This window comes from Phalacrocorax aristotelis, chromosome 18 (assembly GCF_949628215.1).
Source record: "Phalacrocorax aristotelis chromosome 18, bGulAri2.1, whole genome shotgun sequence".
Lineage (NCBI taxonomy): Eukaryota > Metazoa > Chordata > Aves > Suliformes > Phalacrocoracidae > Phalacrocorax > Phalacrocorax aristotelis.
In genome coordinates this window covers 2,321,271-2,341,726 of record NC_134293.1, presented here as the reverse complement: position 1 = coordinate 2,341,726, position 20,456 = coordinate 2,321,271, and the positions used below count along the sequence as shown (strand labels likewise).

The following is a 20,456-nucleotide window of genomic DNA, read 5'->3' as shown; positions in this document are numbered from 1 at the left end:
AAACCCACTTTCTCTTCACTGCCCAGAATTGTAAGTATTCTTAACCCAGTTGGGGACAGAGAAGGGAAAAACCCACCCTCGACTCTAATTTTAAAAATGAACTTTTGTTCAGTTTGGCAAAATTTGTAGCTGGAATGATGCTACAAAATGTCAAGACATAAAGTTTCTGTAGTGTGGGTTTTAAAACAGTCTAATCTCAATAATATCATTTTTTTTCTGTGTAATGACCAGTGAAGGGATATTGGATTAAGGAAGAAATAAGAAACAGTACCTGTGTTCCTGATGCATTTTTGACCGTTATTATGTTGTGACCTTGTATCCTGATAGGAACGCAGATCTCTAACTCGATGGTAGCGTTAAAGCGATTTTTTCCATTTACCTACAGAAGAAAATGCACAAGGTAGTAAGTGTTCTTTGGTCCTGATTGCAGGTGGATCAGATGGCCTAAATCTGAAGCTATACTTACATTAAATTTGAATTCTTTGTTTTGAAGAAGTCCTTCGCTAACATTCACGTACATTAAAGAAACTGGTCTAAAGAGAACATTAAATCAAACTAAGTGAAAAGTGAATTAGGTTATTGTTAAAAATCAGCTCACCCAGTGACCCAGGTGCATTAAGTAATTAAGAGGTAGCATCGTCAGATTTGTTATAACTGGAAGTCTGCCTATGAAGTCTGTCTATATATGTGTGTATATATGTAGTCTATGAACTAGCTACATCTTTGAACCTCTCTTGAAGTCTACTTTTTACAGGCTAAGCAGTTGGAGACCCTCGATAACCCCCTGCCTGCCACATGGTTTTATTGTTCTGTCTTCCAGACTCTTTACTTTCGCTGTCTAATACCACAGAAAGTGACTTGACAATCTGCAGCGCTTGAAATTATTAAGATGGAAATGGTATTGGAATCTTACCAGGCATCCTCTCAATCTTTTTTACCTCTAATTGACTGAAGTAATGCAATGTAATTGAATATTCTCAAAACTTACTTGGTAAGGACTGCAGTGAATGCATATCTGACATCAAGGACGTGTTCTTCAGTCAGAATGGTGCTATTTTCATTTATGCTTTAAAAAAAAAGCATGGATGAAACAACATCATTATCTGCCTGCCTTGGTCCTTTATTTCTATGGTGTGAGAACTGCTAATATTTGGCTGTACGAGAGGGATGGAAACAGAGTGGCAGTACTTAATGAAAGGAGAGGTGCCAGCCCACTTGGTGGCATGGTACAGCAGTGTTGGAGTAGCCCCTTATTGCTACAGACCCTGAAAGCTGCCAGTGCCTTGAAATGTTTCCCTGCAAACCAACGTGAATTTGTGACTATGCAGCATTGCTTTCATTAATCAAAATTTAAAGGTTCTACCCCTCACAAAACTGGGCGTTAAATTCATACAGAAACCTTTGCCTTAAAGTGTGCTTGCAAGGAAGTGGAGCTGCCAGAGGCGAGTTCTCATTTCCTTAAAGATGCTCTCTGTTTAAAAAAAAAATGCTGTGTACTAGTAAGTCCCCACAGATTTTTCACGGGAGGAACATGACAAGACAGGAATCTGAACGGTAACCTCCCTCCCTTAGAAAGCCCCTAATCAAGAAGAATGCCCTGAGTGTATGTTCTCATCCCAGTCATTTGGAGGGAAAGCTATACTTGGAACAGAGCTTTGAATTTTTAATCATCTGTTCTCTCCGCTAAGGAAGGCAGATGCCAGAACCCAGTTTGCCATTCCAGAAAACACAAGCTTTTAAAGATGCCCTACACTTAAATTAGGACCTTAAAGGGTGCTCCATCTTTTACTGAAATAATGAAGTATGAGCAAAGCTAAACTTAACGTAAGGGAAGGAAAGATTTTTCCACATGGATCCAAATGCTTCAGAAGGCTGAAAAGAACAGGTATAGTTTTGTGTAACCAGCAACTGATAAATGGTGTGGGCACTGAGAAGGAATTCTGATGTTTCCTTTCTGGTTCACAGCGTATTGTGTGGTGAAAACAGCAATACTCACTTGGTGATATTAATGGTGACTGCAGAGTTATTTTGGAATATGCTTTCATCCAATTGCCAAATCACTGAAAACTTTGCCTGTTTTGAGGGAAGAGAAATATATTTTATGTCTATTACCCTGTAAATATTCTTTATCTCACCAGGGAGAGATGCCTGTTAAAACAGGATGGCTAATGTATTTTCTGCTTGTCATTCCCTTCTGGAGAAATTGGACATCAAGTGCAGGAATATGAAAATTATGTCTTGCCTTGAAAATGCACACCAGCCATAAGCTGAATTGGAAAGAATAGCGGCTCTGGCCTAACTATGGAGATAGATGATGCAAGAGCAGCTACCCAAAGAATCATTTAGAAGTAGGGAAAAAAGAAAATAATAATCTCTACTTACAGTTGTCCTCTTGAATACTGGATGTCCAATTCTGCAGTTGCAGGATAAGACTACAGAAGTTAATGGTATTGGTTCGCCACAGTGAATAGCAGGAGAGGATGGCTGCCAACAGAATAGGAACACTCTTTAATGCTGAATAAAAACAGATTGGGAAATTCAACTCGGTCTGTGTCTGCTCCCATAAAACCAATTAGGTACAAATAGCTCAATAAAAGTTTAAACTTTAAGAGTCTTAAATCAGATAAATGGTATTCAGGCTCTAGTCCTAACAACTGAAATGCTCCATTCCTTCCCTTCCCTGGGCCTTACTGCAAGATTTATTTGGGTAGTAAAGTAATAGGAGTCTGTGCTGGGTTTTCTTTCAGCAGTCTGCTGCTAGCTGAAGAGCTGTTCTACGATCTTACCTCAACAGTCACTTTCTTAAAATGCAGGTTTTTAGGATAGCTCAAGGTCATAGTTGTCATGTACGAGTCGTCTCCGCTGTTGGTGAGTGCAACATTCATGGTCACTTCTTTAGTGTGGCCCACCACTAATTCCTTTCTAGAAGCAGATGGAAAAATGAGATGGGTGACATGTAATTTCTACGGGCTGTTATTTAATAAGAGGCCTGAAGCATTCTGGTTCTGGTAATTGCTCCCTCTGAATGCTTTCAGACACAGGATAATGCAATAGCCCAATTACAGGAAAGTGCTTCCTCAATATTGAAGGCAGTCATCTCCAAACTTTATCTAACACTTTATCATTTCTCTTTTACATCAAGATGGATTTTAAACATTGTTCCCCTTGATTAGCTTTTCAGTGAATCTCCAGGGTGGTGTTTCACCTACTGTTTTGTCTCAGGCAATGCAAACTGAGCAACTCCCTGCTGTAGTGCTGTGCATCAGCCTAAAACAAAATCACATATTCACAATTAAATGGCAGAATTGCAGTCTTAGGATGGCTATAGTTGTTTAAATCTTGGTCTTTCCTCTGAGATTTCCTAGAACAGCCCAGCATCGCCCAGGGAAGCCTACAGTTGCAGCATTGCATGAATGCGATGTTATGGAAAGGATGAATTGAATGGAAAGTGATGTAAACAGAAAGACAGCAAATCTTGTGTGAGAAATTGTGCATGTTTCCTTCAAAGATGACATTTTGTAGGAATGCTAAATGCAAGATCTGGATAACACAATGACTGACTCACTGAATCTGACTCATCAAAGTTAAATCAGCAGTACAGATGGTCTTGTTGCAGTCCTTCTTGTAGGGCAACTGGAAACAAACAGATCAAGTCAGGTTTTAACAGTTGTAATTTTTCTAAGATAGATTCAGAGTATCTTTGCATATACACATACATTCTCTGAAAACCAAAATTCCCATTATCTCAATTAAGGAAAAGTGGGGGAAAAAAAGACCCATCTAGTGATAAGTCAGTCCTAAACTGTTGACGTTTTGCAGCTGAACTCCTGGGAGGAGGCCTCTTAGCAATAACATGAAAAGACTTCGCTGGGGACAAGGTCTTGTTAAAGAAACCCCTGGATTGCCACAGGGCAATAATACTAAATTCTTTTCCAGAGAAGATATGTTTTTCTTGAATAAATATGTTCATAGGCTGTGCCACTACACTATTTTGTAGAGATGAGGTTAGTTCCTTTACAGGAGTTTTATTCACCAATAAAGATCTACTGTCTGTGGCCGATATTTCTGGAGAAGTTCAATGATAATTAATAATTAGATGCTGAGTGGATAAGTACAAAGCAATGCTGACCAACACTCAAGAATCTCATGAATTAGTTTTAGGAAATAAATGTACCTTTGACACTATAATCCCCGAGAGTACTGTGACTATAGTAATTAGCGTTCATTAGTTCAGTGCTAAATATTGTCCTCACTTCTCTGTCCTGTGCTTCATGGACAGCTAATAAATATTGAATTGTGGTAAAAGCTCCTATTAAGTAGCAACAAGTTGCCTTTTTACAGAGCTTTGTGGAATTTTTTCAGAAACTGTGATTTGGATTTTGGACTAACAATGAAAAAGCTAGATTAGCTTCTAGGAACCCTGCTACTAAACTGCAAGAGAGGAGACAGGATCAGACGCAAAGGTTAAGTTTAATAGAAGTTTGCAGCCTCCCAAATATTGATTTGAAACAATTAAAACTAAAATTATCTATTTTTTATTTTTAAAATTACTTCATTAGAAAATTGTAGAGTTGTTGCTACCAAATGCACCATTCAAATAATAATGAAGAGCTCAGTATGTAAAAAATACTTCACAAAACACATAAACTAGCACCTAATCTCATTTTAGAGAGAGGCACAGGAGAAATGGCGCTGTCAAAAGTAAAGCAAAGTCTACTTTGCTTTAGTCCAGACCTAAAGTCTACCCAGAATACAGTACTGATAACTAGAAAGGGAGCAGAGGGCAGAAGATGACATGCAAAGGCCATTTGATTTTGCTATTTTTTTAATAATAAGAGCTTTGCATCCTGGAAAAAGTTCTTTGCTAATGTTTTGTTTTATTACCTCAAAATGCATTTCTGATGGCTTGTATCTATCCAGCACAGGTACAGCAAATTCTGTGTTATCATTTTTCTTATAGAGCTCATGTTTAACTCTCAGAAAAACGCTGGAAAAACAGTCATAGGCACATGGCTACAGGAAAGGAAGAACAAGAAGTTGAAAAAATATCCAGGCATTATAACGCAGGAGTCTTGACATGTCACCTCTGTTCCAGTTTCTGTCATCTGGCATATCTAGGGGCCTGCTGGCTCAGACGTTTCCTTTGGGCCACTGTGCTTAATAGCCAGCAGTGGACCACAAGCTTGTCAAATGGATTTTTGGATCATTTTATACGTTTGGCTCCCATGACATCCCCCGAATCATGCGTTCGGTGATTCAGTTACGCATTGTGAAAAACTGCTTCCTTATCTTTGCTTTAATCCTGTAGAGCTTCATGCTTCTCCTACAATCCTAGGATTATAAATATTTTACACACACACGAAAGGATGAACGTTTGATTTATAGCAATAGGAATCAAAATGGCTCGACACATGTCCTGCCTCAGCTGTAAAACATGCTCAGCAAGTCTAACACTGAGAAAACTCCACCCCGTTGTAGTATTCTTGCATCTCAAGAGTCATCATCACACAGATTCTGCTAAAAAATCCTTTCCTCTTAACCCTTCTTTCTGTAGTAAGTGTGACCACCATCACCTACCAGCACATAAAGCTGCAGCTCAGCGCACACACGCTTGCTGACCAACAGCTTTCCACTTGTTGTGGTGTTCCCATCTTCAAACTGTACTCTCCTCTTTGCCATTTTCACATCTAAGTCCACCGTGTAGAGAATGTATAACTGTGAAAACACTGCAAGATTTTAAAAATGCTGCGTTAGATGGACCAGAAACTGTCCTTCAGTGCCAAGTTTCTGAGGACAATGTAGGGCTGTAGATTTCAATCGGATCGAAATTCCCATTTATTACCTTGTTGCGACACTGGTAAAGCTGAGATTGTGTCGAAACACAGTTTTGCTGTAACAATGCTGTTATTTTGGAAAATTAGGATTCTCTCAGGGGCGAACTTCATGCTGGTGAGAAAGTGGACAACTGGTCTCGAGCTAGTCAGTGAAGAACAGACAAGGCACAGAATCAAATATAAATTTTTGAACTGAAACATCACAGGAAAAATGTTTTCAGAAAGCCTGGCAGCATGAATAAGAACCGCTCAGTATTTCCATGGTATTTCACCTGGACCAAGCTGGCCTATTTACAGAAGTTCCAGTTTTTGCTGGGAACGTTCAGAACCTACAAAATCCCAAGAGTCTTAAGGAACAGACAGCCAAAATACACCAATATGGCCACAGCTGCAGAATGAAACACAGTGTTTATGTTTCCATTTGATAAACACGTTATCTAGCTGTTCAAATTCTCTCTTTATCTACAATTCGTTTTCAAATAAAAAATGCAAGAACAAAATTAAATCTGCCACGCCTTAGCCTCTGTGAACTCCAAGGGTCACTCAGCTACCAGATGTCTCATTGAAATGAGGTACAGTCTGTCAAGGAATTCTCTCTTTCTCTAAGTGACGCACATTATCAGTGCTGAATTGCAGACATCAAGGTCATCTTAGACCTAGATCTGTGTTAATCGGTTCATATTCAGCACCTCATACTTGTTCAAAGCTTTAGACATACAAAGGCAAAAGTCTTTGCAACTTCAACTAAAGGCTTCACATTTTATATAAATTTCTAGCACTGGGAAATATTTTTTATGTCCCTCTGATGCTGAATTAAAAATAGAATCATTACACAGTGCATGAAACACAGATTCTATATTTGTCTTTGAAGCCTTTCCCCAGCACACTGAAAAGTAGCGCTCGTTACCTACCGGAGCACAACCACGTTCTGCAGTGATCCTACTGTAATATCTTGGAGGCCATCATTAGTGAAATCAAAGCCACCACCAATGGACTGTCCAAAATACTGGAGTCCTGGAGAAATTTCAGAGGCTTTTACTCTCTAAAAGGGGGGAACATCAACAAATATAAGTCAGGATCTCTCGCTGCCCTTTGGGAAACATACTTCTTTTCACGAGGCTGCTGTAAAGGTGATTTTGTAACACTTGTGAAATGCAGAACACTGACTCTTAGTTTCCTGTAATGGGTGGCAGGCTTGCAAAAGGCTGTGCTGTTCTATAGGCAGCACCTGAATTCAGCTCCCCTGCCTAAGCGGACAGGTGAATTATCGCAGTTAAGGCGCAGCTCTGCTGCAGAAATCTGTGGGGTCACATAAACCATCTGACATGCAAATTTCTCACCCATCAATGCAAATGAAATGTGGAAGTCCTTCCTCCCAGCCTCTTGCTACAAAAACACAGGCTTTTCCCTCTCAGGGGGTAGCAGAGGCAATTCCCAACAAGACACGTACTTGAGAAAAAGTGCTCCTGATCTCGTCTTTATCACCATTAAAGATGTAAATGCTGCCAAAAGAGGAACTGTTTGAAATCCGATCTTCAAGCGGGGCTCCAACAGCAACATCCTCATATCCATCCCCATTGATGTCTCCAATGCTGGCCACCGTAAACCCAAACCTTGCCAAAGGAGAGGTCACCTGCACATTTAAGTGTCCTTTCATGGTGAATGAACCAGTCTGAAAAATAACCAGGAAGGAAATCTGTTTGTAGCAAATGTAGGACAGGTAGCTCTCACGTGGGAAAAAAAACCAAACAAACAAATATTACTGCACACTTCTAATGCTTAAAGGTGAACAATAAAGCCCTAAACAATGTAGTAAGAAGTTCTAGGTACCAGCTGACTCTCAGAACAAAACCTTGATCCTTCTGCGTCGAGAGCATGCAAATTCTCCCACAGAAGCAGTGTCTCCGGACAGCCCTGTGCAAGCGGACACACGAGGCACTGTCTTTTAACTCAACAGCAGGACTTGACTTGTCCCCCAGCTTGTTTCACAACAGAAACCATCCCATCTTCTCCACCCTATTACAGAAATAAGCCACAAGAGGGTGCACATTATTTGAATTCTAACGTGCCCAGACTGTTGTTTCCTGCTCCCAACCATCCTGTGCATGCCCTGAGCAAATCTTAGCAGTGCACCGAAGAGGACTTCTCCTGGTCTGCTGTTAAACTTCACTTCTCATTCAAAATGACACAATTACCTTTTATCCTGCATATTGTGTAATGGATCCTGCAGCTAGGCCCACAAAACGTTTTGTTTTCTACAAGACCCAGGAAGCAAAGTTTTAGCAGCTACCCACGCACACATTTATTGCGAGAAGAGCACTGCTTGGCAGAGCAAGGTCTGCACTAACAGATTGCCTATGTACAGGCAAAAGATATGATTTTTTTTTTCCTCTTACCACACCGTGATAAGAGTATACCTTAGAAATAACTAAAGAAACCCATTCTGTTCCTCTTTTCTATTCTAACGACTAAGACAGCACCGCTGGATGCTGCAGTCCCCTACCATACAGGGAGAGCACATTCAGTGAGAGCACAAAGGAGGAATGTTTTATTTGTCACTACTTAGGCATGGTTGGAAAATCCCCAACATGGAGTGTTTACGCTACCAGTGTTTTTTACCTCTGTCTCCAGGCGATAGATGTAAACCCTTCCTTCTTCCCCTCGAATGTGATAAAATGGAGCTCCAACAAGGAGAAGATCTGTCACCCCATCGTGGTTCACATCAACTGGGCAGAGCACGGAGCCAAAATAAGAGCCAACCTGTGCTCCAGAAAAAGACAAGCAGCTCTTTCACTGGAATTCACTTTATATAGCTTTGTAGAATTAGTGTCCTTTGCAGCAATTTTTAGAACAAAACATCGCATATCTACTTATATGTGGATCACTGCCCTATGATTTATTTTATTACAACCATCCTTAGGGACAGATCCTGTAACCAGTTTAGCAGTAACAAAATCATTACTCAACAATTTGACAGGAAAAAGAATGCCACAGCTGACGACCTCTTTCCCCAGGAGCCATGAGAACAGAACACAAATATAGTGCAACACCATTAGCTAAATTTCTTCCCAGTCTTTTTCCTAATTTCGTGATTTCTTCTGACATTCCCAAAGCATTATGGAGCGAACAAAGCCTGCGTAATCCGTATCTGGCTACATCAGATGCTTGTGTAAGGGTCTAAGTGTGCCTGGAGGAGAAAATGCAGCTGCCGTTGGAGCAAACGAGGTGTGTGCAGCCCACCTGAGCCCCACTGACCTGGCTAACCCCGGGTGAGTGAAGCACCGTACCTGTTCTCCTTGCAGGGTTTGTTTTAAGTGCCTGTCCTGGAACACCAGCACCTTCCCGCTCATGCTGTGCCGTGGAGCTCCGGCCACATACAAGGGTCCGTATTCTGTGCGTACCACTGCCACGCTGTATCCTGGTGCAGTCACACAAGGAGCAAAACCAGCAAATGTTATCAGTACCGTACTCTGCGCCGAGAGGAAAGAGCCCAGAGTTTGGACTGAGACATGGACCTACATATTCAATGAGATCCAAGAGTTCGCGCCATGTCTAGTTGTGGCCCATGGTTTTGATAACGGACCATCTCAATAAAATATTGATTAGGAAATAGCAGGGAACTTTTCTGAGAGAAAAGCCAGCACAGCTGAGGTTTTCCCCTCGTAGTAGCTTGTTGGGTAATTGAATGATTATTGCTCTGAAAAATATGCTTGAACTCTTGATGTCTTTTCTTAGCATTTGTCACAGCTCCTGAGTGACTGTCCAACATACACACTTTTTTTTAATAATTATTATGCTGCAAGCTGGGAGGTTTATCACCCTTGACAGAAGCGAACAAAATGCTATATCCCATATAGAAAGCAAAGAGAGATCTATTATGTGGCTTCTGTAAGAGGGAGGTAATAGGAGGCAGCTTATCCTGGCGCAAACAGTCCACAGCGCCTCATATTACCTGGTAAGACTTTATGGCCAAGGCTACAGTTGGGACATACAGGGCTTGTGAGGCCATAAAGCACTGAGGTGAATAAGCAAGGCTTTATTTGTCACCAAGCCAAGAACAGTATTGATTCACATGCTATTTCTTCTCCAGACACTCACAACAAGTGAAATGTTTCTCCTTATCTGCTCTCAGAAATGCCCTTCATTGCAACTATTCTTACACAGTGAAACCCAATGGCGTGTGTTAACAAAATAATACCACAAGGCATCATAACTCATAGGAGAAAACAAGTCATATCTTCCCCAAAATAAGGAGACGGAGAGTGTTTTCATCAGAATCTCTTTCCCTGCTAGAGAAAATATTCAAAATCCAGTAACATGCTGCAGGAGGTGGCCTTCTTCAGGTAAATGCTATCAGTGTCATCATACAGCACCAAACACAAACAAAGCAAAACCACGGTCAGGTTGTCATTTGATCTCAGAGAGGGGCAAGCTCATTACCTAGGTAACTGTATTTTGCTTTCTGGGCTTCTTCTTTAGATTCATTCAGGAAAACAGCAGTCTTGGTTGCCAGATCATACAGCAGAATCCCACCAGACCAGTCAAAGGCCCCCACTGCCCCTAACATTAAGACTTGCTGCAGAAGGAACATACTGCAAATTAGAAGAGGTGAACACAGGGCAATTGCCTCTAGCACGCTGCAAAGCGGTTTAGCAAGGAGCGATGTTTTCTGGCTTACAACTCCTGCGCCCTTTCCTGGACCCTGTAGCTTGGGCAGTTCTACCAGCTCCTACCAGATATTGAAGACAAGGAGGCTGCCCAGCATGAGAGAAGCAGCTGCACGTCTCCCAGCTTACTGCACGAGGCTTTTGCAAAACTGGATCAGTGTTGTCCTTGCAGCCAAGGCTGCTGAGTGTTCATTAGCCTCCTCAGCATCCATTATTTCCCCCTCCCAACAAGGACAGAGATTGTTCCTGTCCTGGATAGACAAGGGTTTTAAGCTAGAGGATTCCAAAAGAGCAGAATTATTTTATTTGCAACATGATGGAGCCCCCGAGTTGTGCACTGGAGATGTGAATGCTAGCAAAATCAAAGCTGTCAACTGGAGATAGCTCTTTTGCCCAGTGGAATAAAAAAGATCCAGTGGTTAGAACAGGGGTCACATGAGATTATTTTAGGATGGGATTAAAATTCACTACTGACTTAATAAAAATACATAAAAGTGATACTTATTGCTTATCTGACACATTCAAAGCAAGCAGTGGCTTGCAAAGGAGATTTGGTTACATAGGTATCACACTTCTGTACCACCAGAATGTCTTCTGCGAGACCTCCTGAATCCTTACAAGTATCGAAGCAGCAGCAGAGCACAAAACCATGTAGCAGGGTTAAATGCACACCACTTACCTTATCCAAGATCTGCACACTGAAACCAGCTTGTGCGAGCTCATATTCCATAGCATCACCCTGCGTACCTGAGGATGCCAGAGAAACAGGGTAAGCCACTTTCTCCTTATTTCTTAAAAGGTACTAATGAAATAGAAAGATTGCTGTTTACCTTCTATACCACTAATACTCTGCTGCAGGGTTGAAAGCAGCCCATCTAATGCTGAATAATTGGTCACCTGAAATACATTAGTGTCATCTGGACCAGATGCAATTAGCCGCAATTCATTTAGCGCCTTTGGCTTTTTGAAGGCATCTCCCACCTGCAGAAGAGATGCAAATCAATCAAAAGAAGCAATGTTTAGCGCCTCCTTACCCCCACCTACTTCATTCAACAGTTTGTGGTAAAAACCTCAGCTTCAGCCACTATGTGTAAGCCCAGAAATAGCAATTTCCCAATGAACTGGGCAGTCTCAGTGTCTCCTGGAGCCAAACCTTTACAAAACCTCTTCATGTAACCAGCTGACGCTGCATTCGGTGTATATACCTTTGTTGTATCCAACAATTAATTTTGGAAATCAACAAGTTACAAGACATCATAAACTCATTTCCCTGTCCTGAAAGAATGGAGAGAGGTGGCAGAGAGATTATTTGAGGAGACATACAGCAAGTCTGAAACCAAACTTCAGACTTCAGGACAAAGCCTTGTTGACAAACTAACACACGGGCTAATTTGCTGGCCAAGTTAAGAATATATCAGAAGTTTTGTTCTAAAAAACTTAAATTTTTAAGCATGCACTTCATCTAGAAGGTAGCTTTAAATTTTTGGCTAGTTCTGAGTCAGGAGGACTGCAGCTGATAACAAGCAAGGAACAACGACCCCTCGGTTCTGCTGGTTTCTCCTGGGGTGGGTAGGTCAGAAAACCTTTCAATTTTTATTCATCGCTTTGACACTTTCCACAATAACCTGGATAAGGAAACATAAATCACACTTTGTGGAGCTAGACTTGACTGAGGTTAAGTAATTTGCTGGATTCAGTCATTCTAGAAAGAATTTTCTAAACTTTGTACAAGGAAGAACGAGATGGTCTGATCTACTGACAGCACAACTGTGTTCTGAGAAGCCTGAGAGTTAGTGGATAAAGGGCGCTGAACGTAGTAGATGTAGGAAGGAACAAACATGGGCATATAATTGACACAACATAGATTAGAGTATCAGTTCATATCATAGCTTTACCTTTCTCCTCCTTATTTTATACCTGCCTCTTCCCTTATTTACTCGAACCATGCATGGATCAGTTTCTCCTTTTCTCTGCCCCTAGTGCTACCAAGATGTGGAAGGAAGATACGATCCGAGTACGTTCCCAACTCACCCCAATGGCATAGCGCTCAATTCCTGCCATTTTGGGTGAATTTATCACTGTTGTCAAGTTCATTTCATCCAGGAGTATTTCCCCATCTGTAAGCACAATCATGACCTTGGCTGCATCCTTGCGGGACCCATGACTTTCACTGAAGATGGAATCCCTGGTAAAACATCAAAACAAAGAACTTGGGATGAAAGTTGAAGCTTCTCTCCTTGGGATAGGAGGAAGAGACTTGTTGAATTATGCACTTGCAACTAACAGTCACAACAAGGAGGCAAGAGAATTTCTTTCATATTCCACATCTTAAAAATACCAGGTGCTGTCTCCTCCCTTTCTATTGCTTCCTGAGCACCCCCACACCAATAATTAGGCACCAATAACTGGCTTTTATAACCCTCTAAAACACGGCATAGGAACTGCTGCCTGCCATTCAACCATTGCCAGATAAATGACTGGTTTCAGGACCTGAATGTCCATTGAAGTCCCTCTCCCTTACTCATGAAATGCCACGGAGATTCATCCCCTTCACTTCTTGTGCTCTATTTTTGTTACTTACAGAACATGCTGCATGGCAGATGCTGTTTTTGTCACATTGCACACCTGCGCAATATCAAGTACTTTCTGGAGGGTGGCACGAGGATCCCAGTTTTCTCGCAGGTCGAACTCCGTTCTGATTTCAAACCCATACTGAACCACTGCAAAATTGCACTGGAAAGAAGCAGCAGATAAGAACCCGCTTGTGACAACTGTTGGCTCAGAGAAAGGGTTCTCTGCACCAACTAGCACAGAACTCCCAACAGAAACATTAGCCAGACTAGGTAGAAAGGAAGATTTTTTTCAGGAGAAAGTGGCTTTTAAATACGTCTACTGCAGACACAGATATTGTTTAATTAAATTAATTACATTTTAAGTAACATTTTAAGTGTATTATAGCGGAGGAAAATGAAAGCACTATCAGTATAGAGAGGAAAATTATTTTGGGGAACACTGAATTGTTTCTGTGTCCTTGCATTTTCCTGTTGTGTTTGGCCCGTGTGCAGCGGGGAGGGGGGATTATCTGTGACATTACTGAATTGTTCCTTCATTGCTCCCTGCTGCACATTGTCCTTCCTTGGAGAACTCTGATTCCAGGATGACCTGATTATCAAAGACAGTCTGGAGAATGGGAACATTTCTTCATTTTGTATTTGCACAACACATCATGTAACATTTCTTTTTTCCGCTATGCAAATAACAAGTTAAAATATGCTGACACTTAGAGCTTTTGAGAGACAAAGATTTTCCTGGAGTCAGTGTGTGGATCACACTTTTCAGCCTCAGCCAAGAAAGCAGCAGAGTCCCTTCCTGCAGAATCCGTGACTGGAGCTAGCGAGGCAGGTAAGGTGCCTGGGTGAAGAGGCAGCCTACTTGGCGCCTCTGTGATTGCAGGTAGAGATGTTACAATACAGGAATAGAAACAGGACGCCAGAGAAAAGTTATGCCTGTCACCTTACACAAAGCAGAGCTGGTGCTCGCTGGGCTCCAAGCACAGCAGCGTAGGAAAGCTAGGGATTTCTGAGCGTACAAATCGGACTTTTTATATCTACATGTTCCTGGGATCAAGGCTGGGAACGTACTGCTAAGACGTAAGCAAAATTATGTCGCGAATACATGCAAGTTGTGGAAGTGCTTTTCCATCCTAATGGAAACAAGCCTGCATAACCCCAAATTCTGGTGAAGAGGCAGCTTAAATAAAGCACAGCACACTCCGTACTTTAAGCCTGCTAAAGAAAGAGAGTACCTCAAAGCACTTCTGATACAGTGTTTTCATCATCTTGTGGATGAATGCTTTTGCTCTTTCAAAATCCTCTGGCTCAATGCTCCCTGATCCATCCAGAATAAAAGCAATCTCTCTCCCAGAAGCTGCCCAGGATATGGAAAGTAAAAGAACGAGAAGGCGGCAGTCAGCAGTCTTGGTCAGGTTCTTTATCAAGTGTTATTAATCAACGCACAAGTGACGTCAGTCGAACAAGCAACTGAACTGCACCACGACCGCCCAGCTGTCATTTCAGCAGGAGCTACAGCTCAGGTCTGGCAGCTCACGGCAGAGCAACCCCCCAGACTCTGTCAGTCACGACAGCCCATGGCATGATTCTCTTAAAAGATTCTTCACCACGTACGCAAGCCATTTTCCTCCTCCTCCTCTTTGTCCTCCTCCATCCAGGAAGGGAGCTTGCCATCACCACGGTCATTAGTGTTTCTGTGCTCTGGTGCTTCAGCTGGAATGTTTTCAGCTGAAACAGGAAACAAGTTTGAGCAAAGATGACAGGACAGTGGAAGAGAAAGCAAAAGGCGAATGAAAACCATGTGTTATTGCCTACGCAGCGTGCCTGCGCCTTGCTGCCTGGCAGCTGAACCCCTCCTCGTCCCTGCAAGTCAGCGCTGCTCTCAGGCGCAAGACTACAGGTGCTATGGAAATATTTGTGAGTTTTGAAGGCTGGGGGGGGTCAGGACTGCATCTGAAAACTACAGCTCCAGTTCAGTAGGAATAAACTGCTCTGAGCGCACCCAGAAGCGTAAGCATCGTAACAGAGACACTGAGCGTGCCGTGAGCGGGTGCACTGTAAAGCACCTAGTTCTGTCCTGATGTTACGGCTCAGGTCACAAATACAGAACATGATCTCTTGTCCTGCCAGCCGGCTGGCTGAGGACTGTTACTAGTGTGACAGCAATCACTGTCATCTGTTTTGCTGTGGCTGGGCAAGTGATTACGAGAACAGGTAAGATCTGGAGATGTGTTTGCATTCCTTAAGCAATGAAACTATCCATGACCACAGATCCACTCTGTAAGCTACAGAGAAGATAGATGTGTCAGGAGTAGGATTTCTTCTACCTGAATCACTCAGAGTCCCTCTCTCCAACTCTGCAAGGAAACTGTCAAAATCTTCATATGTGGAAAGCACGAACCAGTCACTTCCGACTTCCTGCAACTCTTCTGGGACCCACTGGTTGCTAATGAACTCTCCAATCTAGGGAGAAAAGCCATCAGATGGGGAGACTGGACACATTTCATACACAGACAAAAACCCAACAAATTCCCAAACTGCCATTAAAAATTTGAAAGCCCTGAAAAAGGAGTGAGTCTCCTGAAAGCTTGGTAAAGCAACCCTGATCCTAGATTCCAGAGAAAGTCCTTATTTGGGGGGGGAGCTAATAAAAACTCTAGAGCCACAAGATGTATACAACTTAAGCATTTTTGTTTCTAGGACATATTCCTTAATCTCACCCAAAATAAGCTCTCTGGCATCAAGAAGACGGAGGCCTGAGTGAATCAAGGGAGCCAGGGCACCTCACATTGGACATCCTGCATGTCTAATGCACGACTACTTTTTCTTCCACCCACCGCTAAAGCATAAGAGCAAACACATGAGATGGAAACATCACTCCTCTATATACATGCTTTGATGGTGCTTGCCACTCACCCCAGGAGCATAGAGTTTGACCATAGCCACTTTCAGGGAGTTTATCACATTTCTCAATCTATGGTTTTCCAGAAACGCTTGCCCCGATGCCATGACAATGATTATCTTGTCACCCGTCTGGCTGGAGTCACGGCTTTCATCAAAGACTTTATCCCTGTGGAAACAGAAGCCTACAGGTGTTTTATGGGACAAGCCACATCTGCAGAGCTGAAAATATCAGTGTTGGTGGCAGGGTGCTGATGTTCATTGAGCTCTCAGCCCACAAGAGTACAGACATGCAGAAGAAACGTGTGCATTCACATGCACAAGGATTTGTGCCTTCCAGGGACACTGTCTGTCCCCAGCCGGTAGCTCTGACTTCACAAGCCCTTTCACAAGCAGCATATGGGGCATTTTTACAGTGCAGGTCAGTATGTTAGAGTCATGCTACTGAGAAGAAAAGGGAGAGGGGAAAGCATGGTTCCCAGAGATGCAGCAGATCAGTGAAAAAGATGGGAAGGCCTTAGGTTTACAAATAAACACATGCTCAAAGCAAGACCCAGGTGACTGAATTTTCATTCTGAGGCCCCTGTGTCAGCCAGGAAGGATTCATGCTTTGCCTCTTGGCAATTTCTCCTTGTGTACCTGATGGTTCCCCAGACAGACTCATTCACAGGCCTCAGCTGGCAGAGCCTGTCACTAAGAGAAGCTTTGGAAAGGTGAGAGCTTCAAGGGTGCGAGATAGAGAAGAGTAGAGAGGAGACACAGGAGGCTGGATTGATGCACACGAAACACAACCACTTGAGTGTTGCTGGGTCTTCTTGAGACACGTGAACTCACAACACATGCTGCAGCGTGGCTGCAATGTCAGTCCGTGAGCTCTGCTGCTTAATGTTTCGGACTTTGAAGAAAGCAGTTAGTCTGTCGCAGCTTTCTCGCAGGCTCAGTTCAGTTTGGATCTGTGCTCCATACTGCACCACAGCAAACCTGATCTGGAGAAAGCAGACGGCAAAGCCAGAGCTGGTTAGACAAGATCTAAGGCAGGATCCCTAAGTCCTTTAGAGTACCAAGTAATGGGTAGATCAACAGTCTTTATCCCTCTGTCTCCATCACACATTTGTATTCTGGCGATCCCCTTTGGATCAGCTCCAAGAACTGACTTCATTTTCTTTGGCTCAAGACAATGATTTCTCTGTCAGAATTTCCTGTATTTATCTACCTGGCTAGACCTTTTGTTATCACATGGCTCAGCCTCACTTTATGCCCAGATTTATTTAAATCATTTAAAGTAACGGCTTATAAGCCTCATTCCTTATTTTTGTGTGTAGTGTTTCAAGGTGCCCAAGAGTTTTTATTGGTAAAATATCTAAGCGTGCTTCTGGCATGAAAACCCACTCCTAGCTCTTTGACTTCCCTCTTCAGCTACTCCTCCTCCTTGGCTCACTAACATTAAACTCTTGCAGCAGAATATGCCGAATTACTACCAGCATCACTGTGAAGTTTAAAAAGCAATAATTATGTGAACCAGGAGACTTTCCATTCGTCATTAGATCTCTGATCTGCCTATCAGATTATGAGACCCTGAGAGGGTTCACATACCTTTGAGCATTTCTGCCACATTGACTTCATCATATTGAGGACAGATGTCTTGGCATTTTGGAAATCATCTGGCTCGGTGTTCTCTGATCCACCCAGAATAACAGCAATCTCTGCTCCCAGTTCTGTCAATGCAGTTAAATGTAAGAAGGCACTGGAAGGGACACCTAAACAGCCTAACATTTTGCAAGGGTTCAAGAATATTGATGTATCATTTAACAACCAAAACTTTGGCTACAGCACCAGCCAGTCATCCCAAAAGCAGGTCTAGCTCATCATGTGGTCTACACTGTAGCGACAGGTTTTATTTTTTAAAAAATCTCAGTGAATGATGACTGTAAAAATGATTGAAATTTGCCATCACGAATAACCTTCACAATCTCAGGCTTTTTCCTCACCAGATGAATGCAAGCAGCTTCAAACTCAGCTAATACAGGAGGAAGTACTGCTTGGTCATGTGCAGTACCTACCTTTGCACATGTGGTTGTTCCCCACGCTGCCAAAGAGCTCACCACAAGCGCTGGTGGTGTCTGTGCTGACAGAGCTGCTGGTGTCAGTAATCTTCTCTCTGCTGTTTTTACTTGGAATGCTGGTTAATTTGGTCTCAACTAGAGAATTTACAAAGAAAGAAACAAAATACACTCTACCTTTTGAAAATACTCTTCTAATTAAGACACCTTAAACTCAGGATCTGTTTCCACCCAAATTTGCAGAAGACCTGAGGATCAGACTGTTAATAGCAGTTAGACAACTGAAGATGGCACAAGACCATCTAGGTGTCTGATTTAAACTTCTCAGCTTCTTTGCAGTGACAGAAAGAAGCAGAGCAAGGCTAGACAATCAGACCAGCTCTCTGCTCCCTTGATTACCTGCCCAATAGCCCAGGTAAGTTGGAAGCAAGACCCTGGAGTGTCCAGGCACCTTTAAAAATCCCAGTGGACGTTTGTCACATCCATCAACTAAGAATGTCAATGCTTTTCAAAATTCTGGCTTAAGAGCTGGATCTTTTGGATGCATAGGACACCACCACAGAAAATCCCTGCTGCTGCGTGCTAGTCTTCAAGGCTGAACCTTGTAACCCTGTTGAAGTCACTATAATACTGTTAAAATTCAATGTTTAGTCTCTCCCAGTGGACTGTAGTCCTTGCTGGCTAGGAACTCGAAGGCCCCTGCTGTTAGAGCAGAGCCTCATGCTGCTGTCTCTGCCCCTCTGCAAAGGCACTGGCTTTGCTGCTGTACCCATCTTGGTGAGGTTGAGGAAAGCTGAGCTGCGTAAGTTGGTGGTGAGCAGAGTACAGACTCCGTTCATGTCCTCGGTAGTGGTGAAGGCTCGGCGGTGCTTCTTCTGCAGGCAAGCCTGTGGGGGTGGTGGGGAAGGCTAGTGAATGATGAACAAAGCCATAGAGAGAGGATACCTGAAGATGGTACCTGGCAAACATTCAGCATTCCCTGCACAGCACTGAAAGTCTCCCAGCGAGAGTAAAAAAAGCTCCTTCCTTGATGTGACCCCAGACACATCAGGTCAGCCCAGACTTCAGCCCTGAGCTGAGGCAAAGAGTGGGGCTGGGGGTTCACCAGACTGAGGTGTTAGCCTCCAAACTGGTGGCTCTCCTAAGCCTCCTCTGCCAATCCTCCCTTTGCCTGTGAGTGGGGGTGGCTGCAGTGAAGTGCAAGGTTCACTGCAGTCCTCAGCCGATGAGAAGGGCCCTTCTCAGTTTCCCCCCAAGCTGGCAATGCACCAGCTGGCTTTCCAACCAGCCAGCATCCAGCCAAGAGCTTTTAGCCTTCATCCTTCTGTTAAGTCTGCTCGTTTGCATTTCCCAGCTAAAATACACAGCACTTTGGAAAAATACAGTTGTTCCCAGCCACGGATGTTTTCAGTCCCTTACCAGGATCCAATCTGAATTGCTGTCAATAGCTATGCCACCATCCTGGACGTTTCTGGAGCCTTTAATCCTTCCTGAAATTGAATGAATGATTGAATGAATGAAGAAGGAGGAGAACAGAATTAAAATGGATATGGTACTTGTCAGCCTTGTGCAAACAGAATAAATACAGAGAAAGGCTACAACTACTGAGGTCAGCTATATCTGCTCTTCTACAAGGCGGACTCAGAATTAATGTTATCAGCAACTCGAGCAGTAATGAATATGTCGGAAACAAAAACCTTTGCCTTGTATTTCAACAGAGGTGAAGAATTAAGCTGCAGCAGACAAGGTCTTACAGCCTCCAGGCACGTCGCTCCCAGCCACCGGGACCGTGGATCTGCATTTCTCTCTGTGAAGCACTGATGTATGGGACCTAGCAGCATGCCCGGCTCTCTCTGAAACAGCCAGCCTCTGCAACCCCTCGTGCCCATGGCAAAGCAAGTCTTGGGAAGGAGAAGCGGGACTGTACCTCGCAGAGGTATCTCCTGGCACTGGATCTCCTCCTGCAAAACAGTGCACTTCCTCAGCCTGCCCAGCCCCTTGTCTGATGAGGAAGTAGCCAAAATCCTATAGAACAAGAAAAAAGGTAGAAAAGAGGGAAGGTGGCACAATCAGGCAGAGTCTTTTGGCAGTACAGTGCAAAACAACCATCTGTGTGCCAGGGTGACCACCCATTACTCTGAAAATGTCTCCTAATTAACTGGACTCCAGTGTGGTTTTGAGCTGAATCAGCCACTAAGAGGAAAACACTTATTTTCTCCTAGAAATCATCATTCTTCCCATTATCTGAACTACGAAAACAAGAGAGCTATCCCAGACCAAGGAAGAGGCCTGGAAGTGCCTTGCCCATAAAATACTGGAGGTAAAGGGAGGCTGGAGGCTCAGCGAGGAAGTTCAACCTCCATGCTAGGAAATGGCAGCACTGCTGTGTGAAATGGAGACGGTTCTTTGAATCAGCCAATTTCT

At 43.1% G+C, this 20,456-nt stretch overlaps 1 protein-coding gene across 1 annotated transcript in view; it reads right to left on the bottom strand.

Moving 5' to 3' along the window:
• Positions 1–20,456, bottom strand: part of ITGAE (integrin subunit alpha E) — a 32,134-nt gene that overhangs the window by 7,034 nt on the left and 4,644 nt on the right. Inside the window, exons 2-30 of the mRNA XM_075113638.1 lie at positions 19,960–20,057; positions 19,452–19,522; positions 18,802–18,919; positions 18,033–18,170; positions 17,566–17,687; positions 16,807–16,958; positions 15,988–16,141; positions 15,399–15,534; positions 14,686–14,799; positions 14,307–14,428; positions 13,083–13,234; positions 12,533–12,686; positions 11,332–11,482; positions 11,181–11,248; positions 10,275–10,410; positions 9,122–9,252; positions 8,454–8,594; positions 7,285–7,506; positions 6,746–6,876; positions 5,843–5,976; positions 5,578–5,726; positions 4,885–5,013; positions 3,566–3,633; positions 2,787–2,922; positions 2,383–2,484; positions 1,997–2,073; positions 989–1,066; positions 467–533; positions 272–379 (exon numbers count right to left, since the gene is read on the bottom strand). Of these exons, the coding sequence (XP_074969739.1) occupies positions 272–379; positions 467–533; positions 989–1,066; positions 1,997–2,073; positions 2,383–2,484; positions 2,787–2,922; positions 3,566–3,633; positions 4,885–5,013; positions 5,578–5,726; positions 5,843–5,976; positions 6,746–6,876; positions 7,285–7,506; positions 8,454–8,594; positions 9,122–9,252; positions 10,275–10,410; positions 11,181–11,248; positions 11,332–11,482; positions 12,533–12,686; positions 13,083–13,234; positions 14,307–14,428; positions 14,686–14,799; positions 15,399–15,534; positions 15,988–16,141; positions 16,807–16,958; positions 17,566–17,687; positions 18,033–18,170; positions 18,802–18,919; positions 19,452–19,522; positions 19,960–20,057 (3,559 nt within the window). The remainder of the gene's footprint in view (positions 1–271; positions 380–466; positions 534–988; positions 1,067–1,996; positions 2,074–2,382; positions 2,485–2,786; positions 2,923–3,565; positions 3,634–4,884; positions 5,014–5,577; positions 5,727–5,842; positions 5,977–6,745; positions 6,877–7,284; positions 7,507–8,453; positions 8,595–9,121; positions 9,253–10,274; positions 10,411–11,180; positions 11,249–11,331; positions 11,483–12,532; positions 12,687–13,082; positions 13,235–14,306; positions 14,429–14,685; positions 14,800–15,398; positions 15,535–15,987; positions 16,142–16,806; positions 16,959–17,565; positions 17,688–18,032; positions 18,171–18,801; positions 18,920–19,451; positions 19,523–19,959; positions 20,058–20,456) is intronic.